This window comes from Aethalodelphis obliquidens, unplaced genomic scaffold (genome assembly GCF_003676395.1).
Source record: "Aethalodelphis obliquidens isolate GAN/ISIS:26980383/991018 unplaced genomic scaffold, ASM367639v1 scaffold47, whole genome shotgun sequence".
Lineage (NCBI taxonomy): Eukaryota > Metazoa > Chordata > Mammalia > Artiodactyla > Delphinidae > Aethalodelphis > Aethalodelphis obliquidens.
The window spans coordinates 14,666,874-14,690,867 of NW_020837991.1; the positions used below are offsets into that span (position 1 = coordinate 14,666,874).

General features: G+C 37.6%; 1 protein-coding gene across 6 annotated transcripts in view; it reads left to right on the forward strand.

Moving 5' to 3' along the window:
- The first annotated feature begins 351 nt into the window (after nt 1-351).
- SLC35F5 (solute carrier family 35 member F5) overlaps nt 352-23,994 on the forward strand; it is a 43,872-nt gene continuing 20,229 nt past the window's right edge. For 2 of the 6 annotated variants that reach the window (XR_003427887.1, XR_003427888.1), the window contains exons 1-10: nt 528-785; nt 1,574-1,664; nt 1,822-1,963; nt 10,207-10,350; nt 13,112-13,174; nt 15,030-15,111; nt 15,877-16,067; nt 21,001-21,082; nt 21,820-21,907; nt 23,807-23,871. Coding sequence is in view for 3 of the 6 variants with exons in the window: in XM_027082611.1 (XP_026938412.1) it covers nt 746-785; nt 1,574-1,664; nt 1,822-1,963; nt 10,207-10,350; nt 13,112-13,174; nt 15,030-15,111; nt 15,877-16,067; nt 21,001-21,082; nt 21,820-21,907; nt 23,807-23,871 (988 nt within the window). In the remaining 3 variants the exon portion in view is untranslated. Of the gene's footprint in view, nt 786-1,573; nt 1,665-1,821; nt 1,964-10,206; nt 10,351-13,111; nt 13,175-15,029; nt 15,112-15,876; nt 16,068-21,000; nt 21,083-21,819; nt 21,908-23,806; nt 23,872-23,994 lie in introns of those variants that run through there. The other 4 variants (XM_027082611.1, XR_003427889.1, XM_027082612.1 and 1 more) reach the window with 4 other exon arrangements.

Consider the following 23,994-nt stretch of genomic DNA (forward strand, 5'->3'; position numbering starts at 1 on the left):
GAGGGTCAGGGAGGTGAAGTAGCTTGCCCTAGGGACACAGCTTCTAATTCCCAGAGCTGGGATCTACTTTACATACAAAAAGTTTCCAGAAAGCAAAAGTTCTCCCAAGCCATTTTGCTTTTCCGGCCTCTTCTCGAGAAAGGAATATCGAGAGTTGCCTGGAGTTGCTATCTCTTCTTTTAGTGCGGGGCCATCTGGAGGCTCGGCCACCTCCCTTGACCTTCGCTCCAACCCAGCCACCCACGCCCGCTTCCCTCTTCTCCTTCCACCGCGCCCCACTTCCCTTCTTCCCACCTCCGCTCCTCCCTGCCGCCCCAGCCGCACCTTCTCCGCGCTCGGTGCCCAGCGCCGCCAAACCACCCTAGAGGCGGACCCTCCCGCGGCCGCCTTTGCGCTTCCGTGACGTAACCCGCGCGCCACCGCCCTCAGGCCGTGGGGCAGGGCCGCAGGCCAGGCTGGCTGGCCGGGCCCGGGGGCGGGGCCGGGGGCGGGCCCAGGGCGGGGCCTGGATCCAGCTCCAGGCCTCCGCGGCCATCGCTGCCTGCGCGGTTCCTCACTCTCACCCGCTCCCCGCCCTCCCGGGCCGAGTGGAGCCGGGTGGCGTCGGCAGCCTAGCCCCGAGGGGCACCGCGGCTTCAGGGGCTGGGCCTCCAGCGCAGCGCAATGTCAGGCGCCGCAACAGCCCTGTGAGTCCGAGGCCGCGGCCGTGGCCCTGGGCGGCGGCGGGTCCGGGCCGGGTCCGCTCATGGTGCCGCCACGACACCATCGCGGGGCAAGAAGGCCAGGTAGGTAGGCACGGGAGGCCCGCGAAATCACCCGGCACCGAAGCCGGGATTGAGGGTCCACCAACAGCCCCACCTCCAGCCTTTGGTAGCAGCCGACGTGCTTTGACCGAAACGGCAACGGTGTCTGGGGAAGCTGCCTGGGCGCCGCCGCTTCAGGGCTTTACTCGCCTTCCCAGGGGAGGCGTCACCGGCTTAACTTTTTTTTTTTCCTCCGAAAAAGGAAGATTCCCTTTAACAGCTGTTTTCCCCACCCATCTCGTGAATGACTATTTAGAGCTAAAATAAGTGGACAGGGGTGGGTGGGGAAGCCTGGAGGATCCTTTCCCTTTACCACGTGAGGTGCTTGGAAACGTGCCGTCGAGACTCACAACAAATCCCTTCCTCTCACATCACCCAACTCCGCTCGAGATCGGGGACGGAAAAGACACTTAGGAACAGGCGCGTGTCTAGACGCTGTCCCGGGAGTGGGTACCTCCGGAGAGAGGCACGGGAGGCGAATGCAGTTCTGTATTTATGAAACTCGGAGAAGCTATTTTTCAGTAGCTAACTATTCTTAAATATGCCGTTTGTTGAATACTGCTTTTTTTTTTTTTTTCCTGTACCGTGTTCTTTTCTGAGTATAATTAGAAATACACAACGGATAACATGAAAGTCTAGAGGAAAGTGTCAGTTATATTTCACACACTTTGATATTCTTTCATTTGGAAGGTGAAGAGTGAAAAAGAGCTTAGGAATCTTATGTTGAGTGGTTGATGTTTTCATAAGCATTGTTTTGTGGTGGTTTTTAGGTGCGCTGAGTTTTTCACCTCCGTTTAGGCTCAGATCTGACCAGTTTTCAGGCGCTGCTCTTGAAGACCTCAGAAAGGCCTTTAAAATAAGGTAAATTGCACGCCTTTTTTTTTTTTAACCTGTATGACTTTCAACCTGAACGTTAGCTTAACAAATGTAAGATATTTCTGTTATACTAATTTTCTCATTTTTTTATGGTTATTTAAAAAATATCTCCTCTAATGTGATCTGTATTTTCACGAAACAGACTGCAAATGGTGTGTGTATTTATCATGAACCGAATGAATTCCCAGAGCAGTGGTTTCACTCAGCGCAGGCGAATGGCTCTTGGGATTGTTATTCTCCTACTTGTTGATGTGATATGGGTCGCATCCTCAGAACTTACTTCGGTATGTAATTCTTGTCTAGGAATGATGTTGCGTTATAGAAATATTATTATTGTTATAGTATCTCTCGTCATTACTATCTCTCATCTTAAAGCAGTATTTTGAAGATTGTTGAATTATTTATCTTTTCTTTGATAATGAATTAGTATCAATTCAAGTTGAAACTGAAAGGATACTCTTTTTGTTGCTTCATACAGTTCTCTTATATCTTTTAGGGAGGTTATTTAGAAAATGAGGTACATGCATATTTTCTTAATATTTGTGGGTGTTTTTGTTGTTTTTTTTCCTAAATTAATTTCTTTCTTTAGAAATACTATCTTCTAGTGGAACAGCCATCTAGGATGCGAATCCATTTGTCACCATTTAGTAGAAAGTGAGAATGCTTTAGGACAGATGAGTGAAAGTGATCTGAGTTTTCATGTACAGGGCACTATCGTACACATACATGCGTGCATGGACATTTATATGTTTGCCGATTCAAACATTATTATGAAGTATATGTATACAGTGATTGCCTTTAGTTAAATTTTATGTTGTTTTTATTGATGACCTGTCGGTAGTAATGTGGTATTTTGAGTTCACAAGCTAGTTTTTCTTTCAACTTGTACAGCTTGTACAGGTACTTTATTCTGTTTGGCTAATGATCTCTGTAAAAACCTATTTTCAGAATTTACTGCATTTCAACTTACATGTTGCTATCTTAAGGCAAAAGGAAGACTAGCATTTATGCAATGAGCTTAAATCTCAAAAGAAGCAGTGTGATACTGCTGGTCATCTCACATGGTAGCTAAGTAAATAGTTGACATTGACATTGTATCCGATGAATGAATAAATGTTTAGCCTTTTGGGACTTAGACTCTGGAATACAATAGGCCATTTATTTTTCACTTTTCTACAGCCTTTTTAGTTTTTAGATTAACACTCTGTAGTTTAACTACAAAGAACCCTCTTTAATGATGACAGGGAAATAAGCCTATCTTTAAATTTTTATTTTAATTTTAAATAAATAGTTTGGTTTTTATTTATCACATAATAAAATTTAGGACAAAAGAGCACCTGATTAAATTATAATTTAACAATCCATATCTAAGCAAAGGAAAAAGGAAAAACAAAAAACCCAACAACAAACTTGTCCCTATTTTTGAAAAAAGTAAAACCTGTTGATAAGAGGATATTTTATAATTTGGTTATCCAGGAGCATATGTAATGTGTCTAATTCCTCAGCCACATATGCTCTTCAAACTTAAGATATACTGTGTATTTCAAAATTGAAAATCAGTCTTCTTATTGTGGAAATTTTCTGACATATACAAAGTAGAGAGAATGGTGTAATGGATCTTCACGTACCCATCACTTACCTTTAACAGTTATCAAATTTTGCCAACAGTTTTTTTAATAGATTTATTTATTCTATTTATTTATTTTTGGCTGTGTTGGGTCTTTGTTGCTGCACGCGGGCTTTTCTCTAGTTGCTGCGAGCGGGGGCTACTCTTCGATGCGGTGCGCGGGCTTCTTATTGCGGTGGCTTCTCTTGTTGCGGAGCACGGGCTCTAGGCGCGCAGGATTTAGTAGTTGTGGCTCGCGGGCTCAGTAGTTGTGGCTCGTGGGGTCAGTTGTTGTGGCTCGTGGGCTCTGGAGCACAGGCTCAGTAGTTGTGGTGCACAGGCTTAGCTGCTCCGCGGCATGTGGGATCTTCCCAGACCAGGGCTCGAACTCTTGTGCCCTGCCTTGGCAGGCGGATTCTTAACCACTATGCCACCAGGGAAGCCCCAAATTTTGCCAATCTTATCAACCCCTTCCCAAACATTTTTTCTTCCAGTGTTTAAAGCAAATTCTAGCTACCTGACATTTCACCTATAAATTCTTTCATATTCATCTCAAAAGGACTTCTAATTTTGTAAATATAATTACCATGCCATTAATATATCTCACAAAATCAATTATAATTCATTAAAATCATTTGATATTCAAATTTCCCTGGTTGTCAAGGACGTCTTTTTAGGTTACGATCTAGTCAAAGATCACACATTATACTTGTTGGAACTTTTAAGTCACTTTTAGTCCTTAACCGTATTCCCTCCCTTTCTTTTTTTTTTTTTGATTTGTTGGAGAAATTGGATCATTCTTCCTGTAGAATATATCACACTGTCGTAGTCCATTTGGGCTGCTACCGTAACAGACAACCGTAGACCGGGTGGTTCAAACAACATTTCTTACAGTTCTGGCGAGTGAAAAACCCAAGATCAAGGCGCCAGCAGTTTTGATGTCTGTTGTGAACCGCTTCCTGGTTCTTAGATGGCAGTCTTCTCACTGTGTCCTCACAAAGCATAAGGGGCAGGAGAGCTCTCGGGAGTCTCTTTTATGTGGAACTAATCTCATTCATGACTTAGCCTCCTGACCTAATCACATCCCACAGGCTCCTGCTTCCTCATACCATCACATTGGGGGTTAAGATTTTCACCTAAGGGGATACAAACATTCAGTCCACAGCACACATGTTCTGGATTTGGCTAATTACTTCCTTGAGATTTCATTTAGCTTGCTCCTTTGTCTCTCTTATTTCCTGTAAAATGGTAGATGTAAAGTCTTGATTTGATTTAGGTTCAGTTTTTAGGAAAAAATGCCTTGGTGGTATTGGGTACTTCCTTGGACATCACAACATGAGGCCCATAATGTCTGCAAGTCTTACTTTGGATGATTGCCAATTTGAGCACTGTAAGTTCCTCATCAATCTTTAGGTAATGGTTGAATATCCATATAATTATTGCCCAGATAGAGTATTTCACTAGGGTTGTAAAATGGTGATTTTTCTAAGGGTCAGTCCTTCTGCGTTTATTAGCTAGAATTCTTTAAGGAGAACTTTTCCACAACTACTCTTTGGTTATCCTGATACACGGGTCACGTAGGAAAGGTTGGATAAATCTTGATTCTTTCCCTTTATTCATTTTTTTCCCCTTTATTCATTTTAAACTAATGTTGCCTAGCAACTTCCGGAAGTAACCATTGAGGATTTTTTGCATATCATTATACATTTATGGACTTCTGTATATTTGATGTGTTTTAAGCAATTGTGGTTATTATCCCTTTTTTTTTTTTTTTTTTTTGCGGTACACAGGCCTCTCACTGTTGTGGCCTCTCCCGTTGCGGAGCACAGGCTCCGGACGCGCAGGCTCAGCGGCCATGGCTCACGGGCCCAGCCGCTCCGCGGCATGTGGGATCTTCCTGGACCGGGGCACGAACCCATGTACCCTGCCTCGGCAGGCGGACTCTCAACCACTGCGCCACCAGGGAAGCCCAGTTATTATCCCTTTTGATGCTTAAACTGCCCTATCTGAGGCCGGTGGGAGCCCTTTTAAATTCTCTCCAGTGTCCTTTCAATATTACCCCATTAATCTTTAACATCCTGTTTGCCTTCTGGCACAAGATGCCCCAGACTCATCTCATACATTCCTGTCCCATACTTGGATTTAACCCTTTCTTCAAGGTCCTGTGTTTTTTTGTGTGTGCAAGATGGTACAGATCATCAACTGGATTCTAGAGGTGTTCATTGCTTCTGGGTTATCTTTTTTTTTTTTAATTGAATTTTATTTATTTTTTTATACAGCACGTTCTTATTAGTTATCTATTTTATACACATCAGTGTATACATGTCAATCCCAATCTCCCAATTCATCACACCACCACCACCACCACCCCGCCACTTTCCCCACTTGGTGTCCATACATTTGTTCTCTACATCTGTGTCTCTATTTCTGCCCTGCAAACCGGTTCATCTGTACCATTTTTCTAGGTTCCACATACATGTGTTAGCATAGGGTATTTGTTTTTCTCTTTCTGACTTACTTCACTCTGTATGACATTCTCTAGATCCATCCACCTCTCTACCAATGACCCAATTTCGTTTCTTTTTATGGCTGAGTAATATTCCATCGTATATCTGTGCCACATCTTTATCCATTCATATGTCGATGGACACTTAGGTTGCTTCCATGTCCTGGCTATTGTAAATAGAGCTGCAGTGAACATTGTGGTACGTGACTCTTATTGAATTATGGTTTTCTCTGGGTATATGCCCAGTAGTGGGATTGCTGGGACGTATGGTAGTTCTATTTTTAGTTTTTTAAGGAACCTCCGTACTGTTCTCCATAGTGTCTGTATCAATTTACATTCCCACCAACAATGCAAGAGGGTTCCCTTTTCTCCACACCCTCTCCAGCATTTATTGTTTGTAGATTTTTTGATGATGGCCATTCTGACTGGTGTGAGGTGATACCTCATTGTAGTTTTGATTTGCATTTCTCTAATGATTAGTGATGTTGAGCATTCTTTCATGTGGTTGTTGGCAGTCTGTATATCTTCTTTGGAGAAATGTCTATTTAGGTCTTCTGCTAATTTTTGGATTGGGTTGTTTGTTTTTTCATATTGAGCTGCATGAGCTGCTTGTAAATTTTGGAGATTAATCCTTAGTCAGTTGCTTCATTTGCACATATTTTCTCCCATTTGCAAATATTTTCTCCCATTCTGAGGGCTGTCTTTTCATCTTGTTTATGGTTCCCTTTGCTGTGCAAAAGCTTTTAAGTTTCATTAGGTCCCATTTGTTTATTTTTGTTTTTATTTCCATTTCTCTAGGAGGTGTGTCAAAAAGGATCTTGCTGTCATTTATGTCATGGAGTGTCCTGCCTATGTTTTCCTCTAAGAGTTTTATAGTGTCTGGCCTTACATTTAGGTCTTTAATCCATTTTGAGTTTATTTTTGTGTATAGTGTTAGGGAGTGTTCTAATTTCATTCTTTTACATGTAGCTGTCCAGTTTTCCCAGCACCACTTATTGAAGAGGCTGTCTTTTCTTCATTGTATATTCTTGCATCCTTATCAAAAATAAGGTGACCATATGTGCATGGGTTCATCTCTGGGCTTTCTATCCTGTTCCATTGATCTATATTTCTGTTTTTGTGCCAGTACCATACTGTCTCAATTACTGTAGCTTTGTAATATAGTCTAAAGTCAGGGAGTCTGAGTCCTCCAGCTCCATTTTTCTTTCTCAGGTTTGCTTTGGCTATCCGGGGTCTTTTGTGTTTCTGTACAAACTGTGAAATTTTTTGTTCTATGTCTGTGAAAAATGCCATTGGTAGTTTGATAGGGATTGCATTGAATCTGTAGATTGCGTTGGGTAGTATAGTCATTTTCACAATGTTGATTCTTCCAATCCAAGAACATGGTATATCTCTCCACCTGTTTGTATCATCTTTAATTTCTTTCATCAGTGTCTTATTCTGTTCTGCATACAGGTCTTTTGTCTCCTTAGGTAGGTTTATTCCTAGGTATTTTATTCTTTTTGTTGCAGTGGTAAATGGGAGTGTTTCCTTAATTTCTCTTTCAGATTTTTCATCATTAGTGTATAGGAATGCAAGAGATTTCTGTGCATTAATTTTGTATCCTGCTACTTTACCAAATTCATTGATTAGCTCTAGTAGTTTTTTGGTAGAGTCTTTAGTATTCTCTATGTACAGTATCATGTCATCTGCAAACAGTGACAGCTTTACTTCTTTTCCAATTTGGATTCCTTTTATTTCTTTTTTTTCACTGATTGCTGTCTGGATTCTGTTTGCTAGTATTTTGTTGAGGATTTTTGCATCTATATTCATCAGTGATATTGGTCTGTAATTTTCTTTTTCTGTGGTATCTTTGTTTTCTGGTAGTATCTGGTTTTGGATCAGGGTGATGGTGACCTCGTAGAATGAGTTTGGGAGTGTTCCTTCCTCTGCAATTTTTTGGAAGAGTTTGAGAAGTATGGGTGTTAGCTCTTCTTTAAATGTTTGATAGAATTCACCTGTGAAGCCATCTGGTCCTGGGCTTTTGTTCGTTAGAAGATTATTATTATTATTATTATTACTATTTTTGCGGTACGCGGGCCTCTCACTGTGGTGGCCTCTCCCGTTGTGGAGCACAGGCTCCGGACGCGCAGGCTCAGCGGCCATGGCTCACGGGCCCAGCCGCTCTGCGGCACGTGGGATCTTCCCGGACCGGGGCATGAACCCATGTCCCCTGCATTGGCAGGCGTACTCTCAACCACTGCGCCACTAGGGAAGCCCAATTTCCTCTTTTATAGCTGTTAGCAGTTCCCTTATGTATTGTGTTGCTCCTTTGGTGGGTACATATGTATCTATAATTGTTATATCTTTTTCTTGGATCGATCCCTTGATCATTATGTACTTCCTTCCTTATCTCTTGTAACATTCTTTATTTTAAAGTCTATTTTATCTGATATGAGTATTGCTACTCCAGCTTTCTTTTGATTTCCATTTACATGGAATATCTTTTTCCATCCCCTCACTTTCAGTATGTATGTGTCCCTAGGTCTGAAGTGGGTCTCTTGTAGACAGCATATATATGGGTCTTGTTTTTGTATCCATTCAGCAAGCCTGTGTCTTTTGGTTGGAGCATTTAATCCATTCACATTTAAGGTAATTATCGATATGTATGTTCCTATGACCATTTTCTTAATTGTTTTGGGTTTGTTTTTGTAGGTCCTTTTCTTCTTTTGTGTTTCCCACTTAGAGAAGTTCCTTTAGCACTTGTTGTAGAGCTGGTTTCGTGGTGCTGAATTCTCTTAGCTTTTGCTTGTCTGTAAAGCTTTTGATCTCTCCATCAAATCTGAATGAGATCCTTGCCAGGTGGAGTAATCTTGGTTGTAGGTTCTTCCCTTTCATCAGTTTAAGTGTATCATGCCACTCCCTTCTGGCTTCTATTTCCTTTCCCATGTTAGGGAAGTTTTCGACTATAATCTCTTTAAATATTTTCTCGGGTCCTTTCGCTCTCTCTTCTCCTTCTGGGACCCCTATAATGCGAATGTTGTTGTGTTTAATGTTGTCCCAGAGGTCTCTTAAGGCTGTCTTCATTTCTTTTTATTCTTTTTTCTTTATTCTGTTCCACAGCAGTGAATTCCATCATTCTGTCTTCCAGGTCACTTATCCGTTCTTCTGCCTCATTTATTCTGCTATCGATTCCTTCTAGTGCAGTTTTCATTTCAGTTATTGTATTGTTCATCTCTGTTTGTTCTTTAATTCTCTTAGGTCTTTGTTAAACATTTCTTGCATCTTCTCAATCTTTGCCTCCATTCTTTTTCCGAGGTCCTGGATCATCTCCACTGTCATTATTCTGAATTCTTTTTCTGGAAGGTTGCCTATCTCCACGTCATTTAGTTGTTTTTGTGGGGTTTTATCTTGCTCCTTCATCTGGTACAAAGTTCTCTGCCTTTCCATTTTGTCTGTCTTTCTGTGAATGTAGTTTTCCTTCCACAGGCTGCAGAATTATAGTTCTTCTTCCTTCTGCTGTCTGCCCTCTCTGGGTTATCATTTTTTTCTAGGCCTTTTCAATGCACATAACTAGGTTTTTTTGGAAACAAAAATTATGAGTTCATTCTGATATTTTCAATTTAAATGAGGATTACAAGGATCTACTATATAGCACAGGGAACTATATTCAATATTTTGTAATAACTTATAATGGAAAAGAATCTGAAAAAGAATATATATATATATATATATATATATATACATAAAAAACTGAATCACTTGGCTGTACACCTGAAAGTAACACAACACTGTAAATCAACTATAGTTCAATTTTTAAAAATCAAACAGAAAAAAACAATGATTACAGGTTGTTGTATAACTTCCTAATAACATTAAACTTCATGCAGTTTTCTTCATACCCCATACTGTTTCATTGCCTCCCTTTATGCTATTTCCTCTGTTTGGGCCTTCAGGTACAGATCAAGAATAGCTTCTTTTGGGAAACTTCTGTAACGTTCAAAATGCTCTGTCTTTCTTTGGTACTCCCATGGTACCCTGTATCCCCCTATCATGGTATTAGCACATTACACTGTGTATTCTTCATATCTATATTTATGTCTATTAATCTGTATCTGTATCTATAGATCTCCTCTCAGGAAATCCTGTCTTATTTTTCCTTAGCTGCTAGTATAGATACTGTTGCATAGTAGGTTTTCAGTGAATATTGAACAAAAGTTGTTTTGCAAGTTGTTGCTGCTTTGTTTTGGAAATATTATCCTTTGTATGCAAGGCAAATACAATATTCAGAAATGAATTCAAGTTATTTTTATAATCCCTTTTGATCTTTCCCTTCCAAATGAACTTCTAGAGTTAAAAATCATGTAATAACTGTATTTTATTGGAAATGAGTAATAAGGTTTGTCTCATAGTTTCTGTAACTTTTTCCTCCACAGTATGTTTTTACTCAGTACAACAAACCATTCTTCAGCACCTTTGCAAAAACATCTATGTTTGTTCTGTACCTTTTGGGCTTTATAATTTGGAAGCCGTGGAGACAACAGTGTACAAGAGGATTTCGAGGAAAGCATGCTGCTTTTGTAAGTTTAAAATTTTAAGTGTTTGTTGGAGTGGGGGTAAATTTTTTCAAACTATTAGTTTCTTGAAAAACAGATTTTAACTTGTTCTTTAAATGAGTGAAGATAGCATGATATAAGAAAAACTTGCTTTTGTCCATACTTTTAAATTTACTCTTCTAATCAGCTTGACATCAGAATGTTTTGTGAGAAGTCAGAGGAACATAATCACTTTCTTTCCCTTACCTCATGACACGCTCTGAGTTGTTAAGACTTACTTAACTAGTCCGAATCAATTAATGTGGAGAAGTTGATGGAAGATAAAGGATAAGAAGAATATCTAGAGTCTATGGTCATTTGCAGATCAAATAAATATCATCTAATTAGTTGTAAAGTTGATTGTAGAAGCAAACTAATTCAAAGTTTATATGTTAAAATGAAAATAACATATTTCAGGGCATATTTCAGATGTTTAGCTAATCAAATTATATTCCATCATTAATGTCACATAAAATGCTTGTTTTTAAGTGTTGAAAGAAATGGCAGTTTATGTAGTAATGTATCTTCCGTGTAGTAGAAACTGAATTTTTGATAATAAAGAATATAAAACTCTTTTTTTTTAAATTTTTTACACATTTATTTATTTTTGCCTGCATTGGGTCTTCGTTGCTGCGCGCGGGCTTTCTCTAGTTGCGGTGAGCGGGGGCTCCTCTTTGTTGCAGTGCGCGGGCTTCTCATTGCGGTGGCTTCTCTTGTTCTTGTTGAGGAGCATGGGCTCTAGGCACACGGGCTTCAGTAGTTGTGGTATGCGGGCTCAGTAGTTGTGGCTTGCAGGCTCTAGAACGCAGGCTTAGTAGTTGTGGCGCATGGGCTTAGTTGCTCTGCAGCATGTGGGATCTTCCCAGATCAGGGCTCTAACCTGTGTCCCCTGCATTGGCAGGTGGATTCCTAACCACTGTGCTACCACCAGGGAAGCCCATAAAACTCTTTTTTACATTAATCCTTTTCCTTTTTTTTTTCTTTTTTAATTCTCTATCCTTCTCTCTCTTTTTAAAATTGTGGTAAAATACACATAACATCAAATTTACCATTTTAACCATTTTTTTCTTTTCCCCAATTATTTTTTAAATAAATTTATTTATTTTTATTTTTGGATGCGTTGGGTCTTTGTTGCTGCACGCAGGCTTTCTCTAGTTGCAGCGAGCGGGGTCTACTCTTCATTGCAGTGCACGGGCTTCTCATTGCGGTGGCTTCTCTTGTTGTGGAGCACAGGCTCTAGGTACGTGGGCTTCAGTAGTTGTGGCATACAGGCTCAGTAGTTGTGACTTACGGGCTCTAGAGCACACGCTCAGTAGTTGTGGCACACGGGCTTCGTTGCTCCACGGCATGTGGGATCTTCCCGGACCAGGGCTTGAACCCGTGTCCCCTGCATTGGCAGGCGGATTCTTAACCACTACGCCACCAGGGAAGTCCCTTCACTTTCTCTTTTGTTGTAATTCAATAGGAATGTCTTTGTACACATCTGTAGTTATTTACTTAGGATAAATTCCTAAAAGTATAATTGCTGGATAAAACAGTAATGTCATTATATAGCTTTTGATTCCTTTTGCTAAATTATCATCTACAGTAATTGCACCTGATTCATGTCTGTTAGCAGTGCATGAGATTGAACTGTTAGCAAAACCCTAATGCTTTGCCAATATGATAGGTAGACAGTGGTATCTTGTTTAATCTGTGTGTTTTTGGTTAGTTTTTCATATATTTGTTGCACAGTAGAATTCTCTTGTGAGTTGTCCATATCTTGTCCATTTTTCTACATTGACTCTTTCTTACTGATTTATAAGGGTTTTTTAAGGGCATGGGCTTCTGGTGTTTGAATCTTGTTCTGTCACTTGCTGATTGTGTGATCTTTAGCAAGTTATTTAACCTCTTCAAACTTTAAGCAGGGATAAATGATAGGGTAGTTGTGGGTGTGAATAAAAGCATACTTTTACAGCACTAGCACAGTGGTTCTCAAAGTGGTCCAGTGTCTGAATCCATTTAGGGGATTATTGAGGTTAACACTGTTATCATGATAATGCTAAGATGTTATTTGTCTTCTTCACTAACCCACCCATCCTCTACCTGGTGATCTGAAATGTTATTATAATACTGTGAAAAGGGCTTAAGTTCAGAGTTAGACTAAACTGGGCTTTAATCCTAGTTCTGTTACTTAGATGAAATTTCTTATCCTCAATTTCTTCATCAATAAAATAAAGATGATAATACTCACCTTACATGGTTGAGTACTTGGCATTAGCTGCTGTTATTATTAATAATGATTATAGGGCTTCCCTGGTGGCGCAGTGGTTGAGAGTCTGCCTGCTAGTGCAGGGGACGTGGGTTCAAGCCCTGGTCTGGGAGGATCCCACATGCCGCGGAGCGGCTGGGCCCGTGAGCCACAACTACTGAGCGTGTGTGTCTGGAGCCTGTGCTCTACAACAAAGGCTGCGATAGTGAGGGGCCTGCGCACCACGATGAAGAGTGGCCCCTGCTTGCCACAACTAGAGAAAGCCCTCGCACAGAAACGAAGACCCAACACAGCCCAAAATAAATAAATAAATTAATTAATTTTTAAAAAAAGTAACAAATGTTCAAGTACAATTGGTGTCTTTAAAAAAAAAATAATGATTATACCCTTATAGGTCTGCTCTGGATTTTTGGTTTTGTTCCTTTGAGCTGTGACTCACATTAGTTCTACTTTATTTCATGAGGTTAATTGAATTTCATGTCTCATTATTTGTAGTTTGCAGATGCTGAAGGTTACTTTGCTGCTTGTACAACAGATACAACTATGAATAGTTCTTTGGTAAGTGTTTCTTTTCTCCTCAGGAAGAGAGCGGGTGGAGTTGACCATGGCGGGAAGGACTGAAATAGCGTTGATAGCACCACAGCTATATTAAAATAAAAATATATCTCAATGTTGGCTGCTCTCCATGAGAGTTGTAATTTGGTACTTTCTTAGAGATACCTGAGACCTAAAAGTAAGCAATTCAGCCACATCTGGGGAGAGAAGGGAATAGGAAATTAGTTAAGGACTGAAAATAGTAAAGGAAGTCCTTTGTCCTTTGTTTCTTACCAACTTTGTCACTTCATGTTTGTTATTATATTATTACCACTTAGAAACAAATACATTTACTTGACACTGAGACTCTATAAGCAGTTTGCTTATTCATTTCACAAATTTTTAAGAGCACTTAATGTATGTTAAACACTTGTTCTAGACTCTCAAAATACAGCTTATGTTCTAGTGTGTGAGAGTGTGTGTTCGGGGAAGGGAGGGAGATAGATAATAAGCAAGCATATGAAGGAATTATTATCAGTCGCTCTATTTAAGCATTTATTATCTTGTTGGAGAGAGAATATGTAAAAATCTATTCTTTTTACACCATTACTAAGGCGTCTCTTTAAAATATATTATTCCAAATGTGGCATTCTATCTGGGAAAAATTTTAAAGTCAACTCTAAAATTTAATAACCAATTTATGAAGCACTAGCTTGGTGACCTTACTGACAGTACAGTTTTTTGTTTCTCTGACTTTTAGAACTACAGTTGCTTGCAAGGTAGCTTACCAGGTGCTGTGAATGGTTTGTGAAGCCTAGAAAAAATTTCATTTCTTTTCTCTGGGATCCTAAGGATCAACAAGACTAATTCCCTGGTGGTTCAGTGGTTAGGACTCTGCGCTTTCACTACAGAGAGCGCGGGTTTGATCCCTGGTTGGGGGACTAAGATCCTGCAAGCCTCGCTGTGCGGCCAAAAAAACAAACAAACAAAAAACAGAAAAAAACAAAAACAAGACTAATATCAGTTGTCTCTATCAGTGTAGAAGACAGAGTTGAGATGGCAGCCTACTCTTCTACTATTTTTTTCTATTATCTGTAAAATGGACATGTCAAATTATTCTAGGCCAAATGCTATGATGAAAAAGTTCAATGCAACAATGAGACTCCATCTATTTCCAAATCCTATTGTCTCTTCATTTACTGAATATTTTTCATTGGCAGAGTCTGTATCAGGAGTTAGAGATAAATTAAAGAAATAAAAAATACTTTATGTTAATTTAAGAAACAGCCTTGTTTCTTAAATTAACAGAATTATGCCTTAAATACAGATCATCTGAAGAACATTTACAAAAACATTTGGGGGATTTAGAACCACTTAAAAATGTAGACTTTTAGAGCATGGTTAGACAAACCTGGCTTTAATTCTGTTGTCTACCACTAGATTATTTTATATCACTGAGGACAGAGACTTTGTCTCTATTCGCTCTTATATCCCTAGGACCTAGAACAGCACCTGACATAGTAGGAGCTCAATATGTATATGTTAAAAGAATGAATGAAAAGGAATGGCAGATAATCTGTTAGCTGAGAGAGGTCTGTTTTTATGACATTTAAAAATTAAATATCATAATGTGCCAGTGCTGTGTGATTACATTTCTAAGCTTTAAATTGATTCTTTCTGTCATTGTACCTGGGTGGATCATTTGAGTTTCCTATATAAGTCTTGAAAATGCATTTTGGGAAAATTATGCTGTATAAACATGGTGGTGAACAGTCCTGTTTTGGGTGGTATCTGTGTCTATATACCATCCACTTAAATTTAGCCAGTATATCAGCTATTATACTTGTTTATATTTGTTCCTGTTTTTGCTGCATTCCAGAGTGAACCTCTTTATGTTCCTGTGAAATTTCATGATCTTCCAAGTGAAAAACCTGAGAACACAAACACTGATACTGAAAAATGTAAGCAAAACTTAGAAGTGGGTGGAAGTTTTAGCTTCATTTAAGCCATCCCAAAACTTAGTGGTTCTGTGGGTTGCCTTGGATCACCTGGCTGTTCTTCTGTTCCATGTGGTGTTGGCTCAGCCTGTAGTTGTCCAGTTGACTGGACGTTTTTATTAATTCAATGGAAATAACTTCCAAATACCAGAAATCTCTATGGTGTTATTATGTATATATAGATATATTTATTAATGAACAGTATCCTCTTCAACCAGGCCATCAAAGACCTTGATAGCAAATTACAGGAGTTTTGCTGGTTCTTTGAACATGGTAAAGAATGCCAGCTTCAATGTAACGCACAGTATTCATCCATGATATTCTCTTTCAAGGAATGGAACTACAGAAGAATGTTCTGTGTGCTTGACCAGGAAAATAATTCTCATAAATTGGATATCTATGAGGAAAAATCCAAATAAACTTTTACTGTAAATGCTAAAATAATAATCATACTATAATCCTGAACCAGGCAGTTGTTTGAAACTTTGTTGAATATTGGTCTCATTTTAAAACCTTCAAAATTTTTTATAGATGGAAACATTTTTCCCACCAACTCTTTTGAATGAGCAGAGCTGTCCCATGTAATAATTTAACTGTTTTTTTTGACTGTTCAAATATGATTATAGATGGGTTAAATAATATGCATTTATAAGTAAATTAAAACTTGTGACATTTTTTGGATGCGAGGGGAAACATTTAATGATTTTATACTTTACTTTTCCTTTCAAGCTCCCAAAAAGTCTCGTGTAAGGTTTAGTAATATCATGGAGATTCGACAGCTTCCATCAAGCCATGCATTGGAAGCTAAGTTGTCTCGCATGTCATATCCTACCGTGAAAGAACAAGAATCCTTACTCAAAACTGTGGGGAAACTAACTGCAACTCAAGTAGCAAAAATTAGCTTTTTTTTTTGCTTTGTGGTAAGTCTTCTCTTTGTTATATGTTTGGAATTTGACTTTTAAGACAGTAGACATACCAACAATATAGTATTAAAGTTTAAGACTATTAGGTTGCTTTAGTCATGACTTTAAACTCTGTTATCTGCTATCATAGGGAAATTAGAGTGTTAAAAGTAATAAATACTAGGCATACGTAAAAGAATTCAATAAATACTAAACACTACAACCACTCATGTATATTTAGAATTTGACATTGCCTTATGGTCAGAATAACGAATAGAGTTATTTCACACTATGATATATACAAGCACTAGTAAATGTCCAGATAAGAGTTTGCATTGATTGCATTAATTTCTTCAAATAAGTCCTTTTGAGGTTTTATTTTAAATTCATATAAATGTGGTCAAATATTTTATAAGTACTCATAGTAAACATTTTTTCATTGTTTCTTATAATTTTGTTTATGGCTTCTTAATTATTTTAATATAGAAACAAAAATATGCTTAATGTTTCAATAAAATATTCATATAGCAAATAAAATATTATTTTGGGCTAATCTGGGATTAGATAACTTGTCTGAGTTAGTAAACTCTGATTTACAATTAAAAAAATGAATTTCAGTGCTCTTTTCTATATGTATCATTGGAAGTAGACTATTCCAAGGTGGTTTAGTATGGGCCTTTAAGGTTCAAATTTATACTGAGCATTTTAAACCACTAGGTGATACAATGCTAATGTCAATATTATTAGCCTGATTATAAGATTTTTTTACTTTACAGTTTTGCCTCTCATATTTACTGCATAGCCAATTTTTCACCATCCTCTAACTGAATAACCTCTGTTTTAGTGATACCTTGATTAATATATTCAGGAGTACAAATAAAAGAATCTTTGGGAGTTGTAATATGATAATTACATATGTAATAAAGTTAATTTAAAGGCTCATATATTTGGATTATGCTATTGTGATTTCAGTTTGCTTGTTTTAAATAAGGCAAGACTAAGATTTATTAATTATATCTCCTAATTTTTAAAGGAGACTTGAGGGGAAACACGATAAAAGGATCTATAAAGTAAAAGTTTAAAAAGGAACGGTGGATAAGAGCCAGACTAAACAGATAATGTCTGTGTAGGGTGCAAACTGGCTGTGGAATGGGTTGATTATATCAGGAACTTCCATTGAAAGAAAGAAAGAAAGCACACAATTCATCTCTAGACAAATGGGCAAAAGGAAAAAAGGAAAACTTCCTGAGTTACACAGTTTGTCATCTATTGATAAAATAAACTTTTCCTAACTCAAAACTGAGAGAATATATTTCATAGGTTCTTATGTAGAAAGGCACTATTCCGTATAGCAGATTTACAGGTAGATACGTACAGATAACAGCCTTTTAGAAAAATTGTGGTAAAATATACCTACCATAAAACTTACTGTTTTGACTGTTTTTAAGTGTACAGTTCATTGGCATTAAATACATTCACACTGTTTTGCAACCATCACCACTGTCTATCAGAACTTTTTCATCTTGCAAAACTAAAACTATACCCATTAAATGACAACTTCTCTTTCCCACCTCCCTAGCTCTTGACAGCCACCGTTCTACTTTCTGTCTCTGTGAATTTGACTGCTCTGTGCACCTCATATGAATGGAATTATACAGTATTTTTCCTTTGGTGACTGGCTTATTTCACTTAGCACAGTGTCTTTAAGGTTCATCTTTGTAGCATGTGTCAGAATATTTTTCCTTTTTAAGGCTATGTAATATTCCACTGTGTGTATATACCACATTTTGTTTATCCATTCATCCATTGATGTACACTTACGTTGCTTCCACCTTTAATAGTCTTTTTTGAAAAATCAACCTTAAGTAAGTTATAAGAGCAGGGAGGGGAGCTGTGTTAATCTTAAGTAAAGGCATTTCTGTAGAAAGTCAGAGTAATATAGTCCAGGTCTTTTTGGAAACCTGACTTAATAGAGTGATAAGCTTGGATGAGCTCTAGAGCAATGCTGTTCAATAGAAATATAATGTGCAAATGCAGGTCACATAGGTATTTTTAAATTTTCTAGTAGCCACATTAAAAAAAAGAGAGAGAAACAAGTTACTTTTAATACTATATATATATATATATTTTTTGATTAATTTATTTGGTTGTGTTGGGTCTTCGTTGCTACGCGCAGGCTTTCTCTAGTTGCGGCGAGTGGGGGTTACTCTTCGTTGCAGTGCGGAGCTTCTCATTGTGGTGGCTTCTCCTGTTGCGGAGCACGGGCTCTAGGCACGTGGGCTTCAGTAGTTCTGGCATGCAGGCTCAGTAGTTGTGTCTCGCGGGCTCTAGAGCGCCGACTCAGTAGTTGTGGCACACGGGTTAGTTGATCCGGGGCATGTGGGATCTTCCCAGACCAGGGCTAGAACCCATGTCCCCTGTATTAGCAGGCAGATTCTTAACTACTGTGCCACCAGGGAAGTCCCTTAATACTATATTTTTATTTAACCCACTATATGTAAAACACTTCAAAATATTATCATTATAAAAATTATTGATGAGATAGTTTACATTCTTTGTACTAAAATCTTCTAAACATTTCAATTTTTAAGCATTTCAATTTCTATTTCATTTCAATTTCTTTTTGTGTTTCATTTCAATTTCAGTTTTTATTTCAATTGCTAAACATTTCAATTCAATGTAGCCATATTTCATTTGCTTAGTAGTCACATGTGGCTAGTGGCTAATGTATAGTACATTGTAGGTCAAAAGGAGTTAATGATTACTGTATTTGCCAGTCCTTTAATTCTTGTCTCGTTAGGACTTATGGTGTTTTAATTTTTTCTGTAAGATGTAATTTAGGTCATACAGGCTTTTATGCTAATTTTAAAATGAATTATCACTCATGAAATAATGAAATACTATATAAATTATTTGTGACAGCTTAATTATTAGTAAGTGGTTGTCCTCAACTCTGGAATAATGAAAGGAAACATTGTAAAGATAATTTTTACCAGAGGGCAGTTGAGATGGTCTTCTTTTGTGATGAGGCTGCCTTGGGTTTGAAAGCCAAAGAATGGAGTTTGGGGAGAGCTGGAGAATGGGAAGATCTTTCTGGAAAGAGTTCATAGCTAATGATGAGTAGTTATACTCTTTGAATTCCTGCAATCTAAGTTGTCTGTTTTTATTTCTTTATCTCACATTAGCAGAGACCAGTAAGATTGTTTGGAAAATGAGCACAGTATTTAAGTATTAAAGTGGTAAGGAAAGTGGGTCAAGAAAGCTAATTATCACCCCACAAGCATGGCCTATTCTTGTAGAGAATCTCCAAAAGATAATTAAGGGCAGAATCTTCTGCTGCTTTTTTTTTTCGGTACGCGGGCCCGTCACTGTTGTGGCCTCTCCCGTTGCGGAGCACAGGCTCCGGATGCACAGGCCCAGCGGCCATGGCTCACGGGCCCAGCCGCTCCGCGGCATGTGGGATCTTCCCGGACCGGGGCACAAACCCGTGTCCCCTGCATCGGCAGATGGACTCTCAACCACTGCGCCACCAGGGAAGCCCTCTGCTTCTTTTTTAGCACTTCAACTGCAAGCAGATTGTGGCCCCTATTGTCATATATATTTTATATTGCCCATCTTACCAGTTGCTAACCTCATTTTCTTATTTAGATAGTCAAGTGAAATTAGGAAGTCAAAGGACTACAGATGGAATCAGAGTCTGGCTTTAGCTTTGAGTACAGTGTATACTGAATGAAGACTTCTAGACACTCAGCCATCTGCTGCCTCCTAGCAGTAAGATCTAGCTCTAAGATCATGTGTCTCTACTGCTTCTTTGAAATATAAATGCTAATAACTGTACTTCTCACTTAACTACAAGTTCTGAGAGATATCAAGAGATGTCCCTCCCTTAATAGAGACAAGTCATTCTCCAGTAGAATATGATTATCCAGTCAGTCTGTTTAAGTAACAGAAAACAGTTAGACAAGCAGTTAATTTACTTTGACCCAGCAATCTGCTTCTTAGTATATACTACATTAGGGGCACTCATGCACATATGCCCCAGGCGGCATATGCTAGAATATTCTTGGTAACATTGTTTGAAATAGTCAAAAAGTGTTCATCAACAGAAAAATGGATGAGTTGTGGTAAACTGTATTAGATTATCTGATAGCAGTAAAAATAAATGAACTTTGGATGCACGCACGCGCACACACACACACACGCACACACACACACACACACCAGGCTACATCAAAAGAGGTCCTATTTCTTATTCTGTAAATCAAAGTAGGCACAGGGTTGGGAATATAAGAATAACCTAGCCTAGACAAGCAAAAGGGAAAAAAGAAAAAAAAAATCCTCATAGCTGGAAAACTTCCTTCATTATATTCAAAGTTATGAGACCTCTTTATATTATGTCTCAAAACTGAGAATCAGAGAAACAATCACAGTTAGCCAGTAAATTCACAATTTCTTGGACATTTAAAAATTTCCAAAGTGAGTATAACCTTTTGTCTATCGATCTGGCTAGTTCCATCCATCCCCTTAGGCATCACCTTGTTCAATCGATTTCTCATCATGTTATATTCATCTGTACGTATTTTAATGTTTGAGAATTCCCCCCAACCTAAATTTGATTTAGATAAACTTAATAGAGTACTATCAGTGCTTGGATAAAGCAAATTTCAATGTTGATTTGATATTAAATTTACCCTAATTTTTAAAAAAGCCTGACAAGTGCTAATTTTTAACCAACTGTTGTTAATTTCTTAAGGGAAATTGGATAGCAAAGATATTAGGTCTGATATAAATGTTTGTCTTCTTTTTGGGCCTGTGACTTTTCAGTACAAAGCAGATTTTAAAACTTATGATAGCAGTATTTAGAGGGAGAAAAAAAGGAGGGGACTATAAATTATAATGACAAATATAAAAAGTCATTTATTAGGTTTCACTTTATTTTCTATTTCTTTAGTGGTTTTTGGCAAATTTGTCATATCAAGAAGCACTTTCAGACACAAAAGTTGCTATAGTTAATATTTTGTCCTCAACTTCTGGTAAGAAATTTGTCTTCAAAATCTGTATTATAACTCAAGACCTATTTCTGATATATATGTGTACATATACATATATTTTTATCTTGTTTTAAATTATTTCATTCTTTCTAATGTATATTGGTATAACTACTATTTAATCTTTAAATTTTGTGCCATAGCCTTGTGCTATTTATATTCCTTCCAATACTTTACAGTATTTTTTATACAACAATATATTAAAGTTTTATAGGCTGACTCTGTATTGTAGCTATCTTTCCTTTCACATATTCTTTCTAAAGATCTTTTTTTCAACCCTTTGGCTAAATGTAATTGCTTATTTCATAACTATAATTTGCCCTATGAAAGGTGTTTTATTTTTAAAATTGAATCACCTTCCAAATCTGGAAGATAAAAAAAGTATTTTTGAAGCTGTAAAAATAACTTTAGTTCACATGCTTGATTATGATGAGGTCAGAATGTTACTCTGAATGCTCAGTTTAACTCTCTTATTAGTTTTAAAATAAATAGGACTGTACTTGATCTGTACTGTTGAAATAAACATGGTTTCATTTGGAGGCTGTTTTTATGTGTGATCTCTGAACATTTCAGCCTAGGTAACTGCAGTCTTATTCTTAGTCATTTAAAAATGACAAAAATTAGTTTAAAAGTTAGGTGTCTAATTAACTTATTTAAACAGTCAAGTTGGTAATCAGTATTTAAGCTAATGTATCTTTTTTTTTATCCTTTTCTCTCCATAGGACTTTTTACCTTAATCCTTGCTGCAATGTTTCCAAGTAACAGTGGAGATAGATTTACTCTTTCTAAACTATTAGCTGTAATTTTAAGGTAAGAATATAGTGTAATAGCTAGTTTATTCTGCTTAAAAATGCAATGTTTAAAGCATTTCTGGTAATGATAGACGATAGTTTATATTATAATATACTGTATAGGCAAAGATAGATGAGGATAAAAGGTTTTAAGGGGACATTATGCTACTCAGCTCTGCATTACATCCTTGGCTAGTTTTTGAAACCTTCCTGGGGAGGGTAACTGGAGGGAGGACCCCAGAGCAGCTTTGGTTCCCGTTCATGCGACTGTGGACTGCTAAGTATTGTACTGACATTCACGTTTAACTGCATGTTAATCCTCATAAGCTCCCAAGTTTCTGTTTCCTTTTCCTAAAACAAGTTCCCCTTTTTGTTTAGTTTTTAGTTTTCACTTCTCCCACTTCTAGAAATCTAACCTGCAGTCTTCTCTGATTGTCTCAGCCTCAATCTTTCAATTATTTCTGTATAAATTATCTGGCAATTTTGTATTACTGTTTGTAACACAATACATAAGTATCATTAATGACTAACTTAAATCTTTTACTTTATTTAACTTTGTATCCCTACGAGATTATAAACCCTTGAAGGTCAGAACCTTGTTTTCTACTTCTGTGTGTCATCAAAGGCCTAGCATAAAGCTTTGCTCACAGTCAATACTCAAAAAAGACATGTTGGTTTGATGAAGCTGTTGTTTTTGTGAGAGAAAATTAGAAATCAGAGAAGGTAGCAGAATAATTTACCAGAAAGATTAGTGTTTCTGAACTGTCAGAGCTGGGTTTGAATCAGAGCTCTGCTTTTTGCCCCTGGGCACTTGCCCTAAACTCTCTGAGAGGATTTCCTAGATGACAAAATGATGATAATATCATCTACTACTTTGCAGTCTTGTTTTAAAGTTTGGAGGGATGTATATAGAAAGTGATTATCGTAGAGACTGGCACTTGGCAGTCACATAAGTGGTGTTTCTCTCTTTTAGATATAAGGGTAACTTGACCATGGTAGTTTACCATTTAGACTATGGACGCTAGGAATTTATTCTTTTTGCATGATTGGCCCATGTTTTAGCCAAACATATTTTTGCATTAGGGAAATACAGTATATTTGTCATAGGGAAGTGATGAGGTTTATCCAACTTTGTTCAAAATTCATGCCTATTTCTAACTTTTCATTGTCTTAATAAAAGTAGAAAGATACATAGAAATAGAAAGACAGTATAAGGCTGCATGAGGACAGGAACCACATCTCTCTTGTTCATTGCTTAACCTGAAGTTTAGCTCAATAAGCAACAGTTGAATGAAGGAATAACCTCTTGATTTCTCTACATCCTTAATTTGGTCTTATTTTTACATTAAAATAATGGGATTAATTTAATTATTTAAATATTTAAGGATAGTTTTACCATTAATTTTGGTTTTACCAGTGAGAGTTAGTGCCATTGCTAGGTTTATATGGGTTTTGATATTTGTACATTGCCAAAAAAGATTGGAAGAGGAATGACAAGTTGGTTAATTTTTTCCTAATTGAAAGGCAGAAGATAGCATAGCAGGTAAGAACACTGAACTCTGGAAGTAGACTGCCTGCGTTTCAATCCCAGCTGTGTGATTTTGGTCAAGTTACTTCATTTCTTTGTGCGTTATGTATAATTTTCTCATGTGTACAATGGGAATGATAATAATAATAATCCCTTCCTTATAAGGTAATATTGGGCATTTTATGTGGATTAAATGAGTTAATATAAGTATAGCACTTATACTATACTGATAATATTGTTAGATATTATTAACTAAATCATTAATTCTTTGATAGTTTTACCCAAAGTTGAGATTAGTCTTTATTACTTGTAAATAATTTTGATCTTTGAGGTTAGTCTTTTGAAGGAATTTATTATTTTACTTGTCAGTAATGACTGTTATTCTCATAGCATCGGAGGTGTTGTGCTGGTAAACCTGTCAGAGTCTGAAAAATCTGCTGGAAGAGACCCAATAGGTAAGTATCTGATTCTGCATTCTTTCTGTTAGAGTATACAAGAAAAGTTCTGTGCATGTCATCATGCATGTGCATGTCCACACACATGCGTGCACACACACACACACACACACACACACACAC